The sequence below is a fragment of the Rosa rugosa genome, chromosome 6, assembly GCF_958449725.1.
Source record: "Rosa rugosa chromosome 6, drRosRugo1.1, whole genome shotgun sequence".
NCBI classification, from domain to species: Eukaryota; Viridiplantae; Streptophyta; class Magnoliopsida; order Rosales; family Rosaceae; genus Rosa; species Rosa rugosa.
The window spans coordinates 53760735-53779029 of NC_084825.1; the positions used below are offsets into that span (position 1 = coordinate 53760735).

General features: G+C 37.3%; 5 protein-coding genes across 6 annotated transcripts; 3 read left to right on the plus strand and 2 right to left on the minus strand.

The window, feature by feature from the left end:
* Nucleotides 1-421: 421 nt before the first annotated feature.
* LOC133714450 (uncharacterized) lies at nt 422-4109 on the minus strand. Its single transcript, XM_062140567.1, has 8 exons — nt 3820-4109; nt 3092-3236; nt 2837-3005; nt 2179-2449; nt 1304-1569; nt 999-1214; nt 789-891; nt 422-671 (listed from the first exon to the last, which is right to left on the minus strand). The coding sequence occupies exons 1-8, from the start codon at nt 3968-3970 to the stop codon at nt 610-612; spliced, it is 1383 nt and encodes a 460-aa protein (XP_061996551.1). The 5' UTR covers nt 3971-4109; the 3' UTR covers nt 422-609.
* A 1747-nt stretch (nt 4110-5856) lies between these two features.
* On the plus strand, nt 5857-7521 carry LOC133714309 (rhodanese-like domain-containing protein 14, chloroplastic). Its single transcript, XM_062140403.1, has 6 exons — nt 5857-6188; nt 6305-6351; nt 6550-6642; nt 6750-6888; nt 6971-7073; nt 7174-7521. Exons 1-6 carry the CDS (start codon nt 6002-6004, stop codon nt 7301-7303), a joined length of 699 nt encoding a protein of 232 aa, XP_061996387.1. The 5' UTR covers nt 5857-6001; the 3' UTR covers nt 7304-7521.
* Nucleotides 7482-12014, minus strand: LOC133714307 (vacuolar protein sorting-associated protein 26A). The gene is made up of 12 exons (XM_062140402.1): nt 11876-12014; nt 11441-11488; nt 11245-11319; nt 10697-10771; nt 10485-10557; nt 10269-10313; nt 9870-9981; nt 9193-9259; nt 8977-9021; nt 8710-8765; nt 8289-8464; nt 7482-8036 (listed from the first exon to the last, which is right to left on the minus strand). The coding sequence occupies exons 2-12, from the start codon at nt 11441-11443 to the stop codon at nt 7858-7860; spliced, it is 906 nt and encodes a 301-aa protein (XP_061996386.1). The 5' UTR covers nt 11444-11488; nt 11876-12014; the 3' UTR covers nt 7482-7857.
* Nucleotides 12015-12088: 74 nt separating this feature from the next.
* LOC133714306 (uncharacterized) lies at nt 12089-14410 on the plus strand. Its single transcript, XM_062140401.1, has 4 exons — nt 12089-12313; nt 12971-13250; nt 13376-13566; nt 13690-14410. The coding sequence occupies exons 1-4, from the start codon at nt 12104-12106 to the stop codon at nt 13954-13956; spliced, it is 948 nt and encodes a 315-aa protein (XP_061996385.1). The 5' UTR covers nt 12089-12103; the 3' UTR covers nt 13957-14410.
* Nucleotides 14411-14786: 376 nt separating this feature from the next.
* On the plus strand, nt 14787-17381 carry LOC133715418 (putative B3 domain-containing protein Os04g0346900). Of its 2 annotated transcripts, none has more exons than XM_062141905.1 (5): nt 14787-15190; nt 15847-16126; nt 16241-16339; nt 16439-16614; nt 16751-17381. In XM_062141905.1, exons 1-5 carry the CDS (start codon nt 15077-15079, stop codon nt 17015-17017), a joined length of 936 nt encoding a protein of 311 aa, XP_061997889.1. In that variant the 5' UTR covers nt 14787-15076; the 3' UTR covers nt 17018-17381. The 2 variants fall into 2 exon arrangements, with proteins under 2 accessions (XP_061997889.1, XP_061997890.1); XM_062141906.1 differs by having other exon boundaries at nt 16244-16339.
* Nucleotides 17382-18295: the final 914 nt, after the last annotated feature.

Genomic DNA, 18295 nt, shown 5'->3' on the forward strand with positions numbered 1-18295 from the left:
CTTGTTATTCACTGATAATATGATATAGAAAAAGAATGCCTCGAAAGAAGGAAGTTTATAAGAGAAATTTGTCGACAAAATTTTGTAAGAATATTCACCCCCTTTATTATTTATGATTGAATTTGTCATCGCTTGATTTGTCGTCAAAAGTGTGTTTTTATTTTATTCGAGTCTTTTGCTGATGAGTGAGTCGTTAGAGTAATAACTATAGTGAAATGAAGGTGGTGAAAATGAGGGCAGGGCTCGATCATTAGAGATGAACACTAGCAAGCACAGTCCCAAAAATCCAAAGGAAATAAATTAGCAATGAATGTTGTTCATTTGGGAGAACTCAATTGTTATCTTTAGAACGCATTCGAGCTGCGAGCATATAATCTACATTAAAAGCACCAATCCAAGTTTTGATTGTTAAGGTAGAAAGTAGAGATTAATACAAAACTGAATTGACTAATCATAGGTACAGTTTCACTTCAACTTAATTGAGGAAAATTATAGACTATAGATGCTGTAAAAGAATAATAATGGTATTACAAGAGCAGATTCCTTTGTCGAAAAAATTGCCAGTTACTAATTCACTATCTAAATGATTGATATCCAAAAACAACTGCATCAAAGGTTTAATGGCTCTGCCTCGGTGTCCCTATCTTTCATTCCTACCCAATCTTCTGTCTCTGTTAAACACAAAAATAATTCCAACCATAAGCACCAAGTAATAAGGTATTGGGAGATGGACCTAAAGAAAATTGCCAACTAGAATAGCAAGATAAAGAAGCGGAAATTGGACTTACTAGGCTTGTCTGAAATTGCCATGAGGCGCCTCTGCAAGAAACATGCGACAAAGAGGAAAATGGAGCACATCCCGAACATAACAGTCATGGGGAATGCATCAACCTTCAAAGACAAACAAAACAATCGTTAATAACATGCTATCTGCATCTACGGGGTCAATGCAATTTGAAGGTAAGGAACTGTATTGTAAGTATAGGCTAGAAACATACATTGTACAGCACAATGCAGACAAAAATATTAAGTGGAATACGGAAGAAGTTCATGATGGTGCTCCTGGCCTCCTCAGGTATGTATTGGGACCTCATCTTCATAATTGATGGCCAGAATAGTCCAACACAAGCCTCAAAGGCACAGAATCCAAGAAGCTGGATACAGCCTGCAAACGAGATGCTCCCTCCTTTTGTGCCGGCAGGTGTTACCAAGAACTGTTTCGAAACTAGCAAAGTTAGAGAACAGCAAACGATCATAAAATATTTAAGAAAACAATCCCCTGAAACCGTGTAACATGACATACGCTGGTCACAATGGGAAGTAGGAGAGAGGTAGCTGAAATGGCAAAGACAATCTGCATATAGCTCTCTACTCTAGGTGATTGGCGAGCCATCAACCGAGATGCAAGGGAACTTCCAAGCATTGAAGACAACATGAATGTTGAGAAGATAAAACCATGTGGAATGTCTTCATCATTTGGGCTCAAAGCAGGAGTCCAGAGGAACACAAACGTATACATTGATCCTTCAAACAGAGACTGTATTGCACCCAGTAATGCAATTTTCTCATCTGAACCACACAAAAAGTAATACTAAATGAGGGGAAAGGCATAACTTAAAGACCAAAGGAAGACAAAATAAACCAAAAGACTAAGACTTCAAGATAAGGAAAAAATAGTACATAATGTTGAACAAATGACAACAAGAAATGGCTAATCTTGGCCCATTAGAAATTTACAGTTCCTCATATACATGTTCATATATATAGATCTCCAGTAATGGATTAGAGAATAATGCTCAGTCACATTACTTTTCATTTTGGGTGGGAGTTTTGTATATGTTAATCATATTGTACCTTCTCAGTATGAAATTATAAACATTAATATATGTGTATGTGTATTGTACAAAAACAAAAGAATAAGCACTATAGTATAAAAGATACCAACATCAAGACAAGGTAACCGTTGCCACATTCTACATAGCCATCCTAAGCAACTATTAAGAACACAGAACTATCATGGAAAAATGGTTCATTTTGGCTCACTAATGAGACAGAACCATGAAATGAATCCAGCCACAAAGCATGTGTCATGTAGACAATCACCACAGCCTACCATTGCACATATACAGTTTATTATCTAAAAGTAGTACTGTATTTAGGATATAGTTAATACTTTACCAGAAGCAATAGCCACAGCAGCACCGCGGAATTGGGTAAACAAGTCTTTGCTTTCTGAAGGATCTCCATAATTCTCGGACCATGTGAATAAAATGACGAACATTCCAATTGTAAGAAAGCACGAAGCAGCATCGAACGGTGCAACAGGCCCAAGAGCCAATGTATCAACAAGCGTATTTCCAAGCAACCCAGCCAAGATAGCAACAACACCATTACCAAGAAATATTGCCTTTGAGAATGTTACTGACAACCATTGTGGTTCAAAACCCCTCTGCACAGTAAAACAAAAATATCACATATATGATTATTGGTAAGAAGGGGAAACATTCCAAGAAGAAATTAATTCATACACAGTTTACACTTTACAGTTTAAACTGCAACTAAGGAAAACACAGGCTATTCAAATAACCGGACAGCTCTTAAACAACTCAGCGTATAGAGCCATCACTATCAAAATCATGGCCTATTGATATTAATTTATCAAAATGAAATATAGAGCAACGGAGTTTGCACCTGAAGCAAGTTTTTTGTTTACAAGTAACCTTCATATTAGTATTATCCTCTAATGACAAAAAGAATGGATTAATCACATGTTACAAGCTGATAGTTATAGGCATTTTTAACATACTAGCAAAATGACCATCCAGTGAACCCCTACCTTGTTGTGTTCAGCAACAAGCCATGACTCAAACGCTGAAAAGAGAAGTGATGTGGCGATACCTCCCAAAATACGGCCCAACATCAAGACATTATAGTGAGGAGAATGTTTGGTGATGCAGCTCAGTATGTAAGTAATACAATAAGTGATGCATGCCCTCTTTCGACCCCTAAATTGAAGACATCGTCAGTAAGAAAGCTATCAATGTCTAAGAAGTACGGAAACCCTATAACAAAGTTTAGAGGGAAATCTCACTGTTTGTCTGCCAGAGATCCAACAATCGTTCCAAACAACATGGAGGAGCCAAAGCCAGCAATGAAAAGCTGTCCAATCTCGCCCTTTCCAAATCCATATGTAGTATAAAGGTAGTAGACATAAGGACCCTGCAACCAGTCCCCAGCTATTGCCACACAAACAATAACTTGTCAGTAAGCTTACTTGGATCATAAACAAAAAAAAACTCGGCTCAAATTCAAAACATGACTAGTAAAGTGCTCCACAAGAAATAAGTTTCGTAAAAAAGCTTAGTATCGCATGCAATCAATCTACGATGCAATATCTATTATGGCAACACAAAGAATCATTATTGAGGTTTAAAGGAATCAGCTGCTACAACAGATAGAGCTACCGACTCGAATAGATCAAATCACTACAACCTCTGCAATCCAGATCCAACCTCCCAATCACCAATTAGATTAACAAAGCAAGCCACTAAGTAACTAGCAGCTTCAAACTACTATTCCAGCTCTAAGCGTCAAAACGAAAGCAATGCCACCACACACACTATCAAAATTCTCAACACACAAAATCAATCACAACCATCAAAGACCATATTGAAGCATAGATCTACTCTCAATTCAACTACACAACGCCACAAAACTCACTAACACCATCAGATCAGATCCAAATTCACCGAATCCACACACATTTACACATCGTAAACACACGAATGGAGAGAGAAAGATCGATCTAGAAGGACTTACCCATCATGAGCGAGTAAATGACGAGGTAATTGTTCTTGAAGGAATTGAAAGCCGAGGAGGTGTTGATTCGGTCCTTGTTGCTTTTGCTGAGCTCGGCGCCGGCGACGACCACCGCCAGTACTCCGAAGACGAGGTAGTAGAAGGCCTCCATTGTTGGTGCTCTCACTGGTAATAATGTACGTGGTTTTTGAGAGCAGTGGAGGATTTGTGTTGGTATTTATACACAGCGATGGAGTGAGCAGAAGAAGAAGAAGAAGAAGAAGGAGGTGGGGTTGGGATCCCGTGTGACGCTTGTGTTTCAAGGACGTGCATTTAGAGTGATTAGAGGGTTGTGCATTTGACTTCTGTGCTTTTAATTCTGTCGGTAGTTTACTGTATGATAGGCGAATAAAAATAAAAATATAATTACGTACTTCGTATTTTTGAAAGGAACCATATTTTTTAGACTAAAAGTATTATGCACGTAGCCATGTACAGTGGTATTCACCGAGTTAGTAATTGATTAAGAAAATAATATTCAATCACCCTTTATATGTAAATGTAATGGTGGAAAATAAAACATCTCGATTTAATAATAATTCTCTCTGCCGTTAGACTTACATCTAAGGATGGTTGAACATTTTTTTTTTTTAATCAGTTACTGACCGAGTGAACATTTCTGCATGCATGTATCATACATGATTTTTACATTTTTTTCACATATTTTATGAATAGTATTGAACAAAAATGAATTTAAATTAATATTTTAAAATTTCTGAATGATTCACACATATATATTTTCTTATATTATGCACATCTCTGATCGGGGTAGAGATTGCGAGTGTAGGAGTAGGGGTGGGGTGAGACTGCAGAGGAACAGAAAAGCGAGGACGCGGTATTAAAATTTATAATTTTTATTTAGCGGCAATGGCGCTGATGTGACACGTGGCGAAATCTGGCTTCGTGATGGAGAATTGCTGGTGTCGGTGCTGAAAAGGCACACCTGCAGCGGCAGCGTATTGGATCTTGAAACTGTGGATCACAATTTCATTAATTAATTTGATAGTTATTGCTGATGCAAGAGTATCCATTTTGTGCCCAAACAATATGGTAGCTGACGTCATGGTATTTATGAAATTATGAGGGTACGAGCAAAGCAAGGAGAGGTGGGTGCATAATATTGCTAACGGGGAAAGGTGACACAACAATGTGAGGGTAATGGTGTCTCTTAATTGTTTGGTTTTTGTTCTTATATTAAAAAAAGGGAAATACTTCAGTACATTAATGTACCGATACATTAAGTAGACTAGGTTCAATACAGAGGTAGACTAGCTCGGTTCAAAGGTAGACTAACTCCATACATGTCTACCCATGTACTGAGCTAGTCTACCTCTGTATTGAACTAGTCTACTTGATGTATCGGTACATTAATGTACTGTAGATGATCCCTTGAAAAAATGAAAAGGAAATAAACATTTTAATTGTTCAATTTTTTCTTTACTAATTTAAGAAATATATTTAACCTACTACTTTCATAATCCAGAGTCATGTGCTCATCAATGCTTGCCAGGCCATAGCATATTTAGACATGGATACTTTAGTACAATTTGATACAAACATGGCCCTGTTACCTCCGATTGCTTCTTAGGCAGAAGCTTAGGTTTGCTAATTTGTTAGATTGGATACAAAGACTGCCTGAATGAGTTTTTTTCGAAACTGGTGTTCAATGTTATTCCGAGAGAGAGGATAATCAAAGTTGAAACCTTTAAAAATAAATGTTTTTACTCTTTAAAGTGTCTCCGTAACGCGCTCTTTATATGCTTCTATAAATGAAGTACTAGGCTACTAGCCAGGTTGGAAGAAGCATATATCATTTTGAGTTATATGGCCCTACAAGATGACAAATGGGTGAGGATGAAAGAAATTCAAAGAGTAATATCTATGAATATACACCACAAACTCAGATTCTGGTGGAGATAAAATTCTCTACAATATCCATGGCCCCAGTTAGAGTGTCCAATCTAAGCTTCTAAAAGGATCTTGAACCTAATCAAATAAAAAGCAGACCAATCAAGCAGAGACAGTGATATGCTAGCTTTTTCTTGTACATCCTAATCTGTAACCAAAGATTTTTTAGTGAACATTCAATAGCTAGCTAGAGAGATAGCTCATTTCTTTGTTTTGGAGCCTTCATATATAACCAATGGCTTCTCTTACTTCAATCAGCCTACACTCATCTTCACTATTGGGATTTGCTTCTAAACATGATCATACTTCTTGCTGGTTTACAGTGAGATCAGTAAGATCCACAAGGCAAGGATTGTCATCGCAGACCGTCCCACGGGGCCTGAAAATTCGAAGTGCAGCAACAAAACAAGCCAAAACACCAGGTAACCAACTCTTATGTATTCATTGAACCGAGTGTTTGCATATCAGTTTGAGTTTTTATCTCTTAAATCGACAAACCCTCAATTTGTTTCTTGCTTCTCTTCTTTTGGTGAGGTAGCTGAAGAGGATTGGAAGATTAAGAGGGAACTCCTGCTACAGAAGAAGGTACAAGTTTGATCACAAAACAGTTTATGTAGATCACAATTCAACATTTATAATTCTAGCTTCAACTAAGTAGAGATTTTTAGCTAGCTTTCCAACAAGTGTTGAATGAGATCATGTATTGCATAAGGTCCTAAACTCCCAAGTCCTAACAAAGACTATAGTGACAATTAGCTAAAGATGATTCATATTATTTTTCAGGTAAGAAGTGTGGATGCAAAAGAAGCTCTGCGGCTTCAGAAAGAAAACAACTTCGTGATTCTTGACGTACGGCCTGTAGCAGAGTTTAAAGAGGTTTGTCTACTGATCATCACCAAGCCATTGCATTTCATTTTTAGTGTTATACGATTCTGGTGTAGGCTACTTATCAGAAGATCAATGTTTTCTGGTGCATCATGTAGGCTCATCCGCCGAACGCTGTCAATGTGCAAATTTACAGGCTTATAAAGGAGTGGACAGCTTGGGATATAGCTAGGCGAGCTGCATTTGCATTTTTCGGCATTTTTGCGGGCACAGAAGAGAACCCTGAGTTCATCCAAAGTATGAGAAAGTCTTATTACCCTTACCTTGTGTTTAGAAACACTAGAAATTACTAATGTTTGGAATATATGGTAACGTTCAGCTGTGGAATCAAAGATAGATAAGAAGGCAAAGATAATAGTGGCTTGTGCATCTGGGGGTACAATGAGACCAACCCAGAATCTACCAGAAGGTCAACAATCAAGGTGACACTTCATTTCATTAGAGTTTAAAGTGCTTGTTGTTCCTTGTTCAAATGAATAACATATATGATTGATTACTCACACTACTACTTCACTCCCACAGATCACTGATAGCAGCCTACTTACTTGTCCTCAACGGTTATACCAATGTGTTCCACTTAGAAGGCGGACTTTACTCGTGGTTCAAAGAGGGACTGCCGGTAGAATCAAAAGAAGAAGAAGAAGAAGAGTGAAGATGCGTTGGCATCCAAAGGAAATGAGCTCGTGTTTTGTCCCCAAATGAGTGACTGCCAATGAACTGTTAGCCATAAGTACTAACAGCACTTGTGAATTCTGATGCAAAATCTCGTAATTAGAAAGGTCTCGGTGTGGAATTTGATTGTGTTATTGTTGTAATGACAAAACCAACAATAGTTCAGTATGATGTATAGAAATTATATTGAAACATGGATATCTCAATCCCTAATCTTGACGTCAATAACAATTGAAAAACAGACTTATAGTTCAAACATAGCACGGATAATATTTTCAAACCAAAGATGTTTCCTCTGCAATGGTAATTCACAAAAAGTTGGAGATACAGGAGATTGTTCATGAGTTCTCGTAACAGCAACCACTGATCTTGTCTCTTTCCACCGTCCATATACATGCAGCAATACTGTATCAAAGTGCAACTCGGCAAGGACCAGGAGATTGCAGCACAACAAGATCCTGATAGTTTTAAGCTTTACAAGGCGCTTTTTCCCTATTAACCAGATCAATTGGGGATAGCATATGAGATGAGCGATCATGAAGTCTCTTGAAGCCTGTATATGGTGATCTCTTGCTGTTTGAAATATCGTCGGTCCTCCTCATCAACCAAAACAAGATTCAAATAATACTTCACGCTGAATTTATTGTTGATGTTGCGATGTGTAGGTGTCAGTTCATAAGGGCTAAGAAAAAGTCTAATGGGAATAGATTCACCTGAAAAAGCAAGCATATGCATGTAAGCCATTCATCCATAGGCATAAAGGTCAGCGACTTAGAGTTGAGTAACTTTTTTCTATTGAATTCAATCACACTACTTTTACCCGATCATCCCGATTAAAGATACAAATTTGGTGAAAAAATCCTTTATTGTGATTTTTTTTTTACAAATTAAACACACAAGCATTGTTACACTAAAGCCTTCTCCTGCTCGTACCAGTATTATAAGCAAAAGCATTGCAAACATACCTCTGACTGGAGCACCATCCATTAATTCAAACTTAGCAAGTGTCTCTGTCTCAACATGGGTATTGGGCCCCGACCCTGTTGACTCTCGACGCCTGATCTCCAGATCCATATTCTTTATCTTGATTCTTACTAGAAGAAAATATATCTTGCCAATAATAACATCTTTCAGGTGGTACCTGTATATCAGCACACCAATAGTCAAATACCAAAATGTTTTGTTTATTGCAACTTAATAAACATATAATCTTTCTGATAATCCACCCTAACAAGTGAGCTCAGGCTATAGCTGCGAAGGCTGGACCTAGATTGAGTCATCAATAGCCTACCAAATATAACTCTATATTTCCAGAATTCATCTCGCGCATTTAGAGCACTAACAATAAACAAGAAATCCCTGTTCATGAAAAATGTTTCAACTTACTTGCTCTTGTTATACTCGAACTCAATGTGCAGACAATCCTCAATTCCCACTTCCATCTGCAAAGGCAATAAGTTTATAAGAAAAATTCAATTGGGGAGGCTAACAATGGGACTAACTTTTGCTCGATATACCCTTATAATGGAATTAAACTAATGGGGGATTGGAGACAAACATTTTGTTCTCCCTTCTAAGTATGAATGATGACCATGATTCCATGGTAGTCAGGTCGAGATGCTGAGAACACAAACATTAGAATGATGTACTCACCTTGATGCTATTGTTGATAGATGGGGTTGGGGTATAGTTGCGAACCTGAAGCAGAAAATGATATCAATATAAATTGTGAGCAATAATTTTGAACTAGTAGATTTTAAACGAACAAGATAACTTCAATAAATAATAGTAAACATAAATACTAACTAAAAAAACCAATATTGAAGTCCTGGTATTTCCATTGTGAGAGAAGAAAGAGAGAGAGATTACCACAAAATCTTGGTATTCCACTATGCTACCACCATAACCACGACTAACTGTGACTTTCAGAACATACCTAGAACAAGCACATTTCCAAACATGTCAGCATAAATTATCATGTTCAACGTCATGTTTACAATTTACATTATTAACTGCAGTTGCAATGCAAAAAATTCTAAAGTTGGCAATGGATATAATTACTTCAATTACTTATATATTAAGTAAAGAACCTAATGAGCATGGACACGTTGGAAGAACTGACAAGTTCTACCCTTCATGTTCAGAACACAATAATAATACACAGTACTTCCAAAACTTTAAAAAGAAAATAATGGCTCACTGACTCCACAAAAGACAGCTAACTAAAGCAGCTCAACCAATCATTGGTAACTGCCGCATAGTTTAGCTTTACTAAGATACTGTTGGCTTATATTGTAAGAGACAGGTAAGTGGAAAGAAAATTAATTAAGCCAAATACATGAAATCCATCAAGTCATCTATAAAAAGTATCATAAAACATGCTACTTCATTGTTTTACTCTTCCATTAGTATCAGTGATACAAAGTGACATGTTCATAGGCGAACAAACATTAACAAATGCTTCAGCATCCCTAAGTACTCAAACTGTCATTATAACAACAGAAGAATAAATTAAACAAGTATCCACCGAAAGGTTTAAGACTTACCTAAGCCTCACATTGACACCATTGTAAGTCTCATAAGGCATTTCAACTGTAGAAAACTCAAAAGGATATGTCTTCCTTTCATATATCTCTCCAGGAACATCAAGTTCACGAACTGTAAACAAGAGCAATGAGCTTAGCGCTTCCTAAAAAAAAGTTGCAGGGAGTACAGCTGCAAAGTTACAGTTCGGAAATGAAACGGACAAGTTTTTTTATCTTTTGTGATACAAGAAATACACAAGGGTGATGGTTTCGGAAGGAAAGTCAGAATGGTAGTGCCTTTATTTTCTTTCTTTATTATGAAAGGGTTGGGGAACATTTAACCATATACCAGAGTCAGTTTTATTAAAAAACAAGTAGAAACTGTCCAAAGCTAATACAATGAAGCCAAAGCGCACTCACCAAGGGAAGTAAAGTCATAAAAGTTGCCTCTGTCAAAGTACATCTCTGCAACATAAATTAAAATTCTTAGAGTGCTTGTTTTGGGAGGAGCAGCTAGAGTACCACGTAATCATCCAAAAAAAAAAAAACTAACATGCTAGTATTTTACGACAAACTTCCTCTTGTGAAATTGTTGAAAATGAAACACAAAGAAAGCTTTCATCAAGAAGATGATACCTATTTGACCAAGGAGCTCAACTTTCACTCCATTGTGTTCAACCTTTTTCCCTTGAATTGGTTCAATAGAAATCTGAAAATGACAACACGGGAAGGAATTGTCACTGAATAAACAATCTTTGTACTCAAAACTATCATAAATCAATTTCAAAAAGAAATCTATCTTGTACAATAATGCTGGACAATAAAAACAACGCAATCAAACAATATACCTTCCCAGAAATGTTTTCTTGACTTTGAAAGAGTGGGACGGATACTGCTTGACCACCTTCCTTCTTTAATGGAACCTGCAGAAATAGATTGCAAAGGATGTTAAAAGCGTCAAGAAACATCTGAACATCTCAACCCTATAGAAATGCATCTAGTAATGGATTCGGCTTCATAAAAACAAAATTATATTCAAAATATAAGCCACTGATGGAACAACCTTAACCACACATTGATTTTATTGATGACCCAAAGTTGTAGCACTGGGTATCAGCACTAGTTCGTTATGTAAACCACCAATATACCCAAAACCAATTAAATGATCCCAAATATACAGGTAAGTTAACTATCATAGTCAGAATCTTCAAATTATAACAAGCAGCACACCGCAATACCACGTGACATCATCACCAATAAAGAAAGAAAAAATCCATCGTTTATGCCAGGAAGAATGAAATAATATTTTGTTGGAAGCAAAGAATTATTCTTCCTCTCTGATTTATTCTATAATGGCCTTAAAAATATTTTGCTTCATTCTTTATCGGTAGATTACCTGCTTGCGAGTTTTTGCATCAGAAAATGTGATTGAAATGTTGCAAGATGGTTTGAATGCTCCAATTATGTAATTCTGCAACAAATCCGAATTGTTCCAAATCAATATCAGGAAGATTCAATCACAATTTATCCGTACACAGACGACAGTAAAAGAATGGCAGCAGCAGCAAGCATGACTGTCCATGAAACCTTACCATGCTGATAACAACAAAAACCCAAGTCGTAAATCGCTCTCAACAGACCTGAAAAATACAACCAAAAATAAATAAAAACTTCATGGCCTACACATTACAAAACATGCCCTCTTGCTCTTGAAAAACCCGACGACTTTGAACTAAAGACACACACACAATATGCACTTGATGTAAGTTCTATAATGCTTAAACCCAATTCATGCCTCAAGAGCTAAAATGCACTACAACCCAATATTCCAAGCTCAAATCTTGCAAAACCCAATTCAACTTCATCAAATATAATCAGCTCTAAACATCCAATTTCCCCAGTTAGGGCACAAAATTGGGGCAATTTCTCAGATCAATCAATCGAAACTTAGCGCAAATCACAGAAAAGCTTCAATCTTTATCGAAGATTATATACAAACAGATATGGGTATTATGAATCAGTGGTACCTTTTGATCAGAAACAACGAGATCGGCGAGAGCTGTGAATTGGGGATTTAGGGCAAAATCTGAAGAAGACGAGCAAAACCAACTTTCATTGATCGACAGTTGGTTTATGACTACTACTCTAAAGTCTTTGCCTTTCTTGTTGAATACATGCTCCTCCGCACGTGCGAGTAGCTTTAAGCGTGCAAGGGCTGAAGGGCTCTCGGGCATATTTATTTTATTTACTTATTAATGGACGGTTGTGATTTGGTGTTGAGTACAGGTAGGGCCCCATTTTGGGCTTCTGAAAAATGCAGAAAAGAACCCAGAAAGGTTTTGAAAGGTTGGACCTTTGAGATGGGGGAGAGGAACCGAAATGGAAAACGACCCGCCGTTTGTGAGGAGTCTAAGGGGTTCTGCTTGAGGATTCAGAGTCGTGAGGATCTCAAAGATGGGAAGAAGGTTGTGGACTTATGTACCTCTTGAAAGCTTTTTGCTCATAATGTTGGTAAAGATTGTAATTTGTGAGGTGAAACGTGCAAAAGATTTCACCTTTATATTTAGTTTTGCTCAGTTTTTTAGCTTTAGAACGATTTGGAGCTTGGAAGTTGAGGATTTTAGTAGCTTTTTTTTTTTTGCTGAGGAGTTGCATGTGCAATGCATTTTTGGATCAATTTGTGGATTTGGTTTTAGTTCTTTTGTTAATTGTAGTTGGGTAAACGAAACTTTAGTAGAAGAGTGAAAAAGGGTTTGGCAATGTTCATTGTTTAGGTTCACTACAGTCGGTTTGTGGCTAGACCTACATTGCATTGATCTACTGAGGCTGTTACTGTGCTAATGAATTTGAGGCTGGTTTTACAATTTGATCGAACAAGTTTTCGACTTTATTGGGTTTAAGTTCACTACTGTTCAGTAGGTGGATAAGTCTAAGTGTAGTATGCGAATGAGTTTGAGGCTTGATTTGGCAATGCTATTACCATCTTGATCATTTAGGTAAATGGTGTTAGTTTCATCTGATATGCTGGTTTTGGTTGCTGCACAAGGATGTTAATATACATGTTTGTTTGTATACAATTTGCTTCTACATTTCAATCTGAGTAACCTGTTACCAATGTACAGGAACTTCCTCCGGCAGCTGTGAGGAAGTATGGAGATCAAATGGCAGACCATATATTCCTGAAGGTTCCCAATGGTGGAAAACATTGGAAAATAGAATTGAGAACATCACCTCGTCGTGACCGGATGTGGTTAGAAAAGGGATGGGAAGAGTTTGCTAGCTTTTATTTACTGGACCAAGGCGACTTGGCAACCTTCAGCTCTGAAGGTGAACATGCCCATTTCCAAATACGCATCTTTAGTTGGGACGATATGGAAATATATTACCCTATTCGTGGAGGAGGTATGCATATGGGGTAATTTCTGTTGTGATTTTTTATTTCGTATTTATAGCTTTTTATGGGATTTTTCCTTTGGAGATCTCTCATGGACAACATGGTGTTTGAATTTATCATGAGAATTAAACAGGACTTGATGTCAGCGGACCAAAAAGGAAAGAAACTAGAGTTGAAGCTGAAGCTGAAGCTAGAGCCATTTCAATTTCCCCCAGATCCTCTGCTGATGAACACCAATATGATATTTCCAAAGTGAGCAGTTTCAGATCTGACAAGCCATGTCTTAATGTCCAAATCACAGCTACATCCTTAACCAATCGTGTGGTAAGCGTTTCTCAACAATTGTGTACAAGAGAGATTCACGAGTTTGGGCATAATGCACTCCTTCGAGGAGGAATGTGCTAGATAATTGTAGTTAACAACCAATTCTTGTTCTCAAATTTGCAGTTCATAAATCCAGAATTTGCGTTGGAACATTTCTGTAAAGAAGGCTCTTGTTGTGACTTGTCCTTACAGAATACTCTAGGTGACAGGATTTGGACGGTTCAGTGCATTTCTTACACAATAAGTGATGGAAGAATGCGAACAGTAATATCAGGAGCTGGTTGGAAATCCTTTAGGCAGGACAATCATCTAGAAGAGGGTGACGTCCTAGTGTTGGAGTTGATAGAGGAACGTAGGTGCAGAGTTTCGATAATCCGGGCGCAAAAGTGAAGATTCCTAGCATTTGAATTGCTCATGGTTCCACAACATACTCTTTTGAGGTCAGATTTGAGGAACAGTCGAGTATCAACTGAAAGAAGGATTAGTGATAGATGGAGTTGAGAGAAGTATTGGGGTGTATGTAAAAATGAGTTCTGGGAAGCATTCTTCTCATCCAGAACTCCAGTAGAAAGAAAGACCTTGTGAGATAGGCTTCGTTTGGCTTTAAGATATGGAGATCAGTGCATCGATTCAATTGTATACACTTTCAGAACAGGTTTTTCTTTCTTTTGTGATAAAAGTGCATCGATTCAATTGTATACACTTTCAGAACAGGTTTTTCTTTCTTTTGTGATAAAACCTGAGAAAGAAGTGATCGATTCATTCATGTCTATTCTTTCAACATGTAAAATCCCTATAGAACTTGTGAGACTTCATTTTCATCAAATCAAACATCTTGCTTGAGGATCTTGAATAGAGTTGATAAACTTTTGGATGGTCGGTTTATGATGCCTAAAATCATCGAAGAAGTGCTCATGATGCCTAAACTCATTGAATAATTGCTCATTTATAAACTCATGAACTTCAAACTTTTATAGACTCAAAGATCTTTCAATATGTAAAACCTCGATGCAACTTGTGAGAATTCATTTCCAGCAAAAAAAAACAAAAAAAAAAACAAGCACTTGGTGATTAAAGCTTCTCATACATCTAATACAAATTCCCAAGAATATTGGATGGTCAGGCACACAGTACTAACACCACTCGGCTACAGTGGAATTATGCAATCTGAATAGGATAAAATGGTCATTACCTCTTCCCATTTCCCCATTTCTTTTGTTTTTTTTTTCTTTCCCAAACAACACAGAACCTTCTTCATCCATGTTCTGTCCTTTTCTTCTCCTTCCTTCTTCCTCAGACAAATCTACACATCACAAAATTGTACTGTAATTCAATGTTTGAGTTGGTACAAAAACCCTTTCTTCACAATTGATCACACTTCTTTTTCCACTCACTTTTGGGTCATAGCCAATTGGGAATTTAGCCCAATTCGAAGTTTTAGCCTCTGAGAAATTCTCACTCTCTTGCCCAGGGAAAAAGGGCCTTCAAAGTTTGGACCTTTCAGCTTCAGATGGCTTCTTCCAGCTCCCTTGCTGGAAAGGGAAAACGACATGCCGTTCAGGAGAACTCTCCAGCCTTCTGCTTGAGGATTTTCAGTCGTGAAGATCTCAAAGACGGGAAGAAGGTTGTGAATTACTTACACTTTTGCTTCTGTTTTTTTTTTTTTTGGTCTCAGAAGGCTCTTAAAGCTTGTGGCTTTGTCAACTGGGACATGCGTTTCGTTCAGTTCTAATCTTCTTTAGCACGAAAGCTGAAACCTTTTTAGAGTTTATATACATGCATTTGCTTCTTCTAAACAATTTCGGCTTAAATTATATTCTCATTTTCTCTTTTGTGGGTACATTTTGTATGAAGAATATAAGCTTGAAAGTATTACACGTTTTTTGTTTAAGTTCACTACAGGTTTGTGGCTAGGTACACATTTGTAACGCAGGTATTAATGTACTTAGGCTCTTACCAGTAATATAATGCGTTTGAGGATTGTTTCGCATTTTAATCTAACAAGTTCTCATCTGTTTGCGGCTTGTTTTGGCACTCTAATTTAAGTTCACTGTGGTTGAATTTGTGGCGATGTCTAAGTGTAGTATTGTACTAAGTTTGAGGCTTGATTTGGCAATGCTATTGAAAATGGTGGTCATTAGATAAATGGGTATTAGTTTCATATGACATGCTGGTCTTGGTTGCTGCACACTGATGTTACATACATATTTGTTTGTATGTGATCTAATGTTACAGTTTTTCTGTACATATTAATCTGAGTTACCTGTTAAATATGTACAGGAACTTCCGCCGGCAGCTGTGAGGGAGTATGGACATCATTTGGCAGACCATATATACCTTAAGGTTCCAAATTGTGGAAAACATTGGAAAATAGAATTGAGAACATCACCTCGTGGTGACCGAATGTGGTTAGAGAAGGGATGGGAAGAGTTTGCCAGCTTTTACTTACTAGACCAAGGCGATATGGCAACCTTCAGCTCTGAAGGCGAAAATTCCCATTTTCAAGTAAGCATCTATAGTTGGGATGATATGGAAATAGAATACCCTATTCGCAGTGGAGGTATGCATATATGGAAATTTTTGTTAGTTTTGCGTTTATAAATTTTATACGATTTTTCCTTTGGAAAATTTGTTGTGGACAACACTATTGAATTAACCGTGGGAATTAAAACAGCAGGTGATGTCAGCACACCAGAGAGAAAAGAAATAGGAGCTGAAGCTGTAGCTATAGCCATTTCGGTTTCCCCCAGATCCTCTGCTGATGAACGTGGAAGTATGTATGTTAGTTTGGTGTTTACAACTTCTATAGGGTTTTTCCTTAGAAATGTCTCATGGACAGCATTGTGTTGACTTAATCATCGTAATTAAACAGGGGCTAAGGTCAGAAGACGAAGAAGGAGTGTATCAGGATCTGAAGCTGAAGCTAGAGCCATTTCAATTTCCCCAAGATCCTCTGCTGATGAACACGAATATGATGTGAGCAGTTTCAGGTCGGATAAGCCATTTCTTGATATCAGAATTCCAGCCAAGACCTTGGCCTTTCGTGTGGTAAGCTTTTCTGAACAACGCTAGTTTGTATAATGAGAGAAATTAACGAGTTTGGGCACTGTGCACGCGTTCAAGGAGGAACGTGTTAGATGGTGACGTAATTAACTAACCATTATTTTTTTGGTCATATTTGCAGTTTATAAATCAAGCTTTTGCCTCGGAACATTTCTATAAAGCAGACACTTGTTGTGACTTGACGCTACAGAATATTCAAGGTGACAAAGTTTGGACAATTCAGTGTTGTTCATACAAAAGAAGTAACGGAAGAATACAAGCAATAATTTCAGGTGCTGGTTGGAAAGCATTTAGGCAGGACAATCATCTGGAAGAGGGTGATGTCTGTGTGCTAGAGGTGATAGAGGAACGTAAGTGCAGAGTTTCGATATTCCGAGCTAAAAAGTGAAGATAACATGAATTGTTCATAGTTCCAGAGCATATTCTTTTGAGGTTAGATGTGAGGAAAAGTTAAGTATCATCTTAAAGAAAGATTAGTGGTAGAAGAAGCTCAGAGGAAGTATTGCTATCAATGTAAAAATGAGTGCTTTTGGTTGGATTCGAGTACTATTTTCATATGCAGTTATTCCTATGTCTCACCGGATAGTTTTCCACAGTTGCTCCTCTCTTTGATCCAAACTATGTCAAGCATTCTTCTGATGCAGTGAAAAGAAAGACTGAGATCAGTGCACCAATCTTTGACATTCAACCATGTACACTTTTAAAAGAAATTTTTCATTCTTCGGGGTAAATAAAAAAGTTGTCAGAAATCATTTCATCAATACAAACATTCCGTTTAAATATCTTGAAGAGAGTGATAAAACATGTGGATGATCAGCTTATGATGCCTAAAATCATTTGTAAAGTCATTACTTTAACACTATCAACATAGTTACAACTATGGTGCCAGGCTCAAAAGGTGGCTGCTTTGGGTGTCTATGATCGAGTGGCCGGCGAGAAAGACCTCTCTCAAGCCTTGGAACTCCATCCAAAAATCCAAATCAGTGTTCTAGTTTAGTGGTGTGATGAATGTAAATGATAGACTAGATGGTTCAATGACAAAAAAGAAATGTAACAAATGTATGGACTTTGGTTTTGAGTTCTTTTTCTTTTTTAGACATTTTATTGTTTATATCCAACACTTTGTAAATGGTTTTTCACTTGTAAATTGGTCCTTCTCATTTGGTAACTGTACTCATTATCTGCACCATTCCTTTGAATTGAAAGAACGGTGGTGATTTTGGTCGAGTACAACTTTTGCAAGTCTTCAAACACTGACACCAACAATTTATAGAACCTTCTAGTGTGAACAATTCAGTTAAAAAACTCTGCATAAGTTCTTCTGCTCTTGCCCAAACAGAAATGACCTTCAAAATTTGGAATTTTCAGCTTCACTTGGCTTCATGCTCAATGGCTTCTTCGCCCAACAGAGATCGAAAGGGAAAACGACCCGCCGTTCCAGAGGACTCTCCATTCTTCTGCTTCAGGATTGTTAATCTTGATGATATCAAAGACGGGAATAAGGTTGTTAACTAACACCTTTACTTATGTCTTTCTCGTAACTTCTTAAAGCTTGTGAGATTATAAGCTGAAACATGCATTTGCTTCAGTTCTGATCTTCTTTCATTAGCTTGAAAGATGAAACCTCTGAAACAAGATTAACACAAGACAAAACTTCTTGATTCAG

Coding starts and splice junctions, on each gene's coding strand:
- LOC133714450 (XM_062140567.1), bottom strand. CDS start 3,970: ATGGAGGCCTTCTACTACCTCGTCTTCGGAGTACTGGCGGTGGTCGTC. Junction 3,237..3,819: donor CATTTACTCGCTCATGATGG/GTAAGTCCTTCT, acceptor GTGTGGCAATAG/CTGGGGACTGGTTGCAGGGT. Junction 672..788: donor GGCAATTTCAGACAAGCCTA/GTAAGTCCAATT, acceptor TGTGTTTAACAG/AGACAGAAGATTGGGTAGGA.
- LOC133714309 (XM_062140403.1), top strand. CDS start 6,002: ATGGCTTCTCTTACTTCAATCAGCCTACACTCATCTTCACTATTGGGA. Junction 6,189..6,304: donor AAAACAAGCCAAAACACCAG/GTAACCAACTCT, acceptor TTGGTGAGGTAG/CTGAAGAGGATTGGAAGATT. Junction 7,074..7,173: donor CCAGAAGGTCAACAATCAAG/GTGACACTTCAT, acceptor TCACTCCCACAG/ATCACTGATAGCAGCCTACT.
- LOC133714307 (XM_062140402.1), bottom strand. Junction 10,772..11,244: donor ATGCAAAAACTCGCAAGCAG/GTAATCTACCGA, acceptor CTATTTCTGCAG/GTTCCATTAAAGAAGGAAGG. Junction 9,982..10,268: donor TTATGACTTTACTTCCCTTG/GTGAGTGCGCTT, acceptor TCTTGTTTACAG/TTCGTGAACTTGATGTTCCT.
- LOC133714306 (XM_062140401.1), top strand. CDS start 12,104: ATGGACGGTTGTGATTTGGTGTTGAGTACAGGTAGGGCCCCATTTTGG. Junction 12,314..12,970: donor ATCTCAAAGATGGGAAGAAG/GTTGTGGACTTA, acceptor ACCAATGTACAG/GAACTTCCTCCGGCAGCTGT. Junction 13,567..13,689: donor CATCCTTAACCAATCGTGTG/GTAAGCGTTTCT, acceptor TCAAATTTGCAG/TTCATAAATCCAGAATTTGC.
- LOC133715418 (XM_062141905.1), top strand. CDS start 15,077: ATGGCTTCTTCCAGCTCCCTTGCTGGAAAGGGAAAACGACATGCCGTT. Junction 16,127..16,240: donor ATACCCTATTCGCAGTGGAG/GTATGCATATAT, acceptor GAATTAAAACAG/CAGGTGATGTCAGCACACCA. Junction 16,340..16,438: donor CTCTGCTGATGAACGTGGAA/GTATGTATGTTA, acceptor GTAATTAAACAG/GGGCTAAGGTCAGAAGACGA.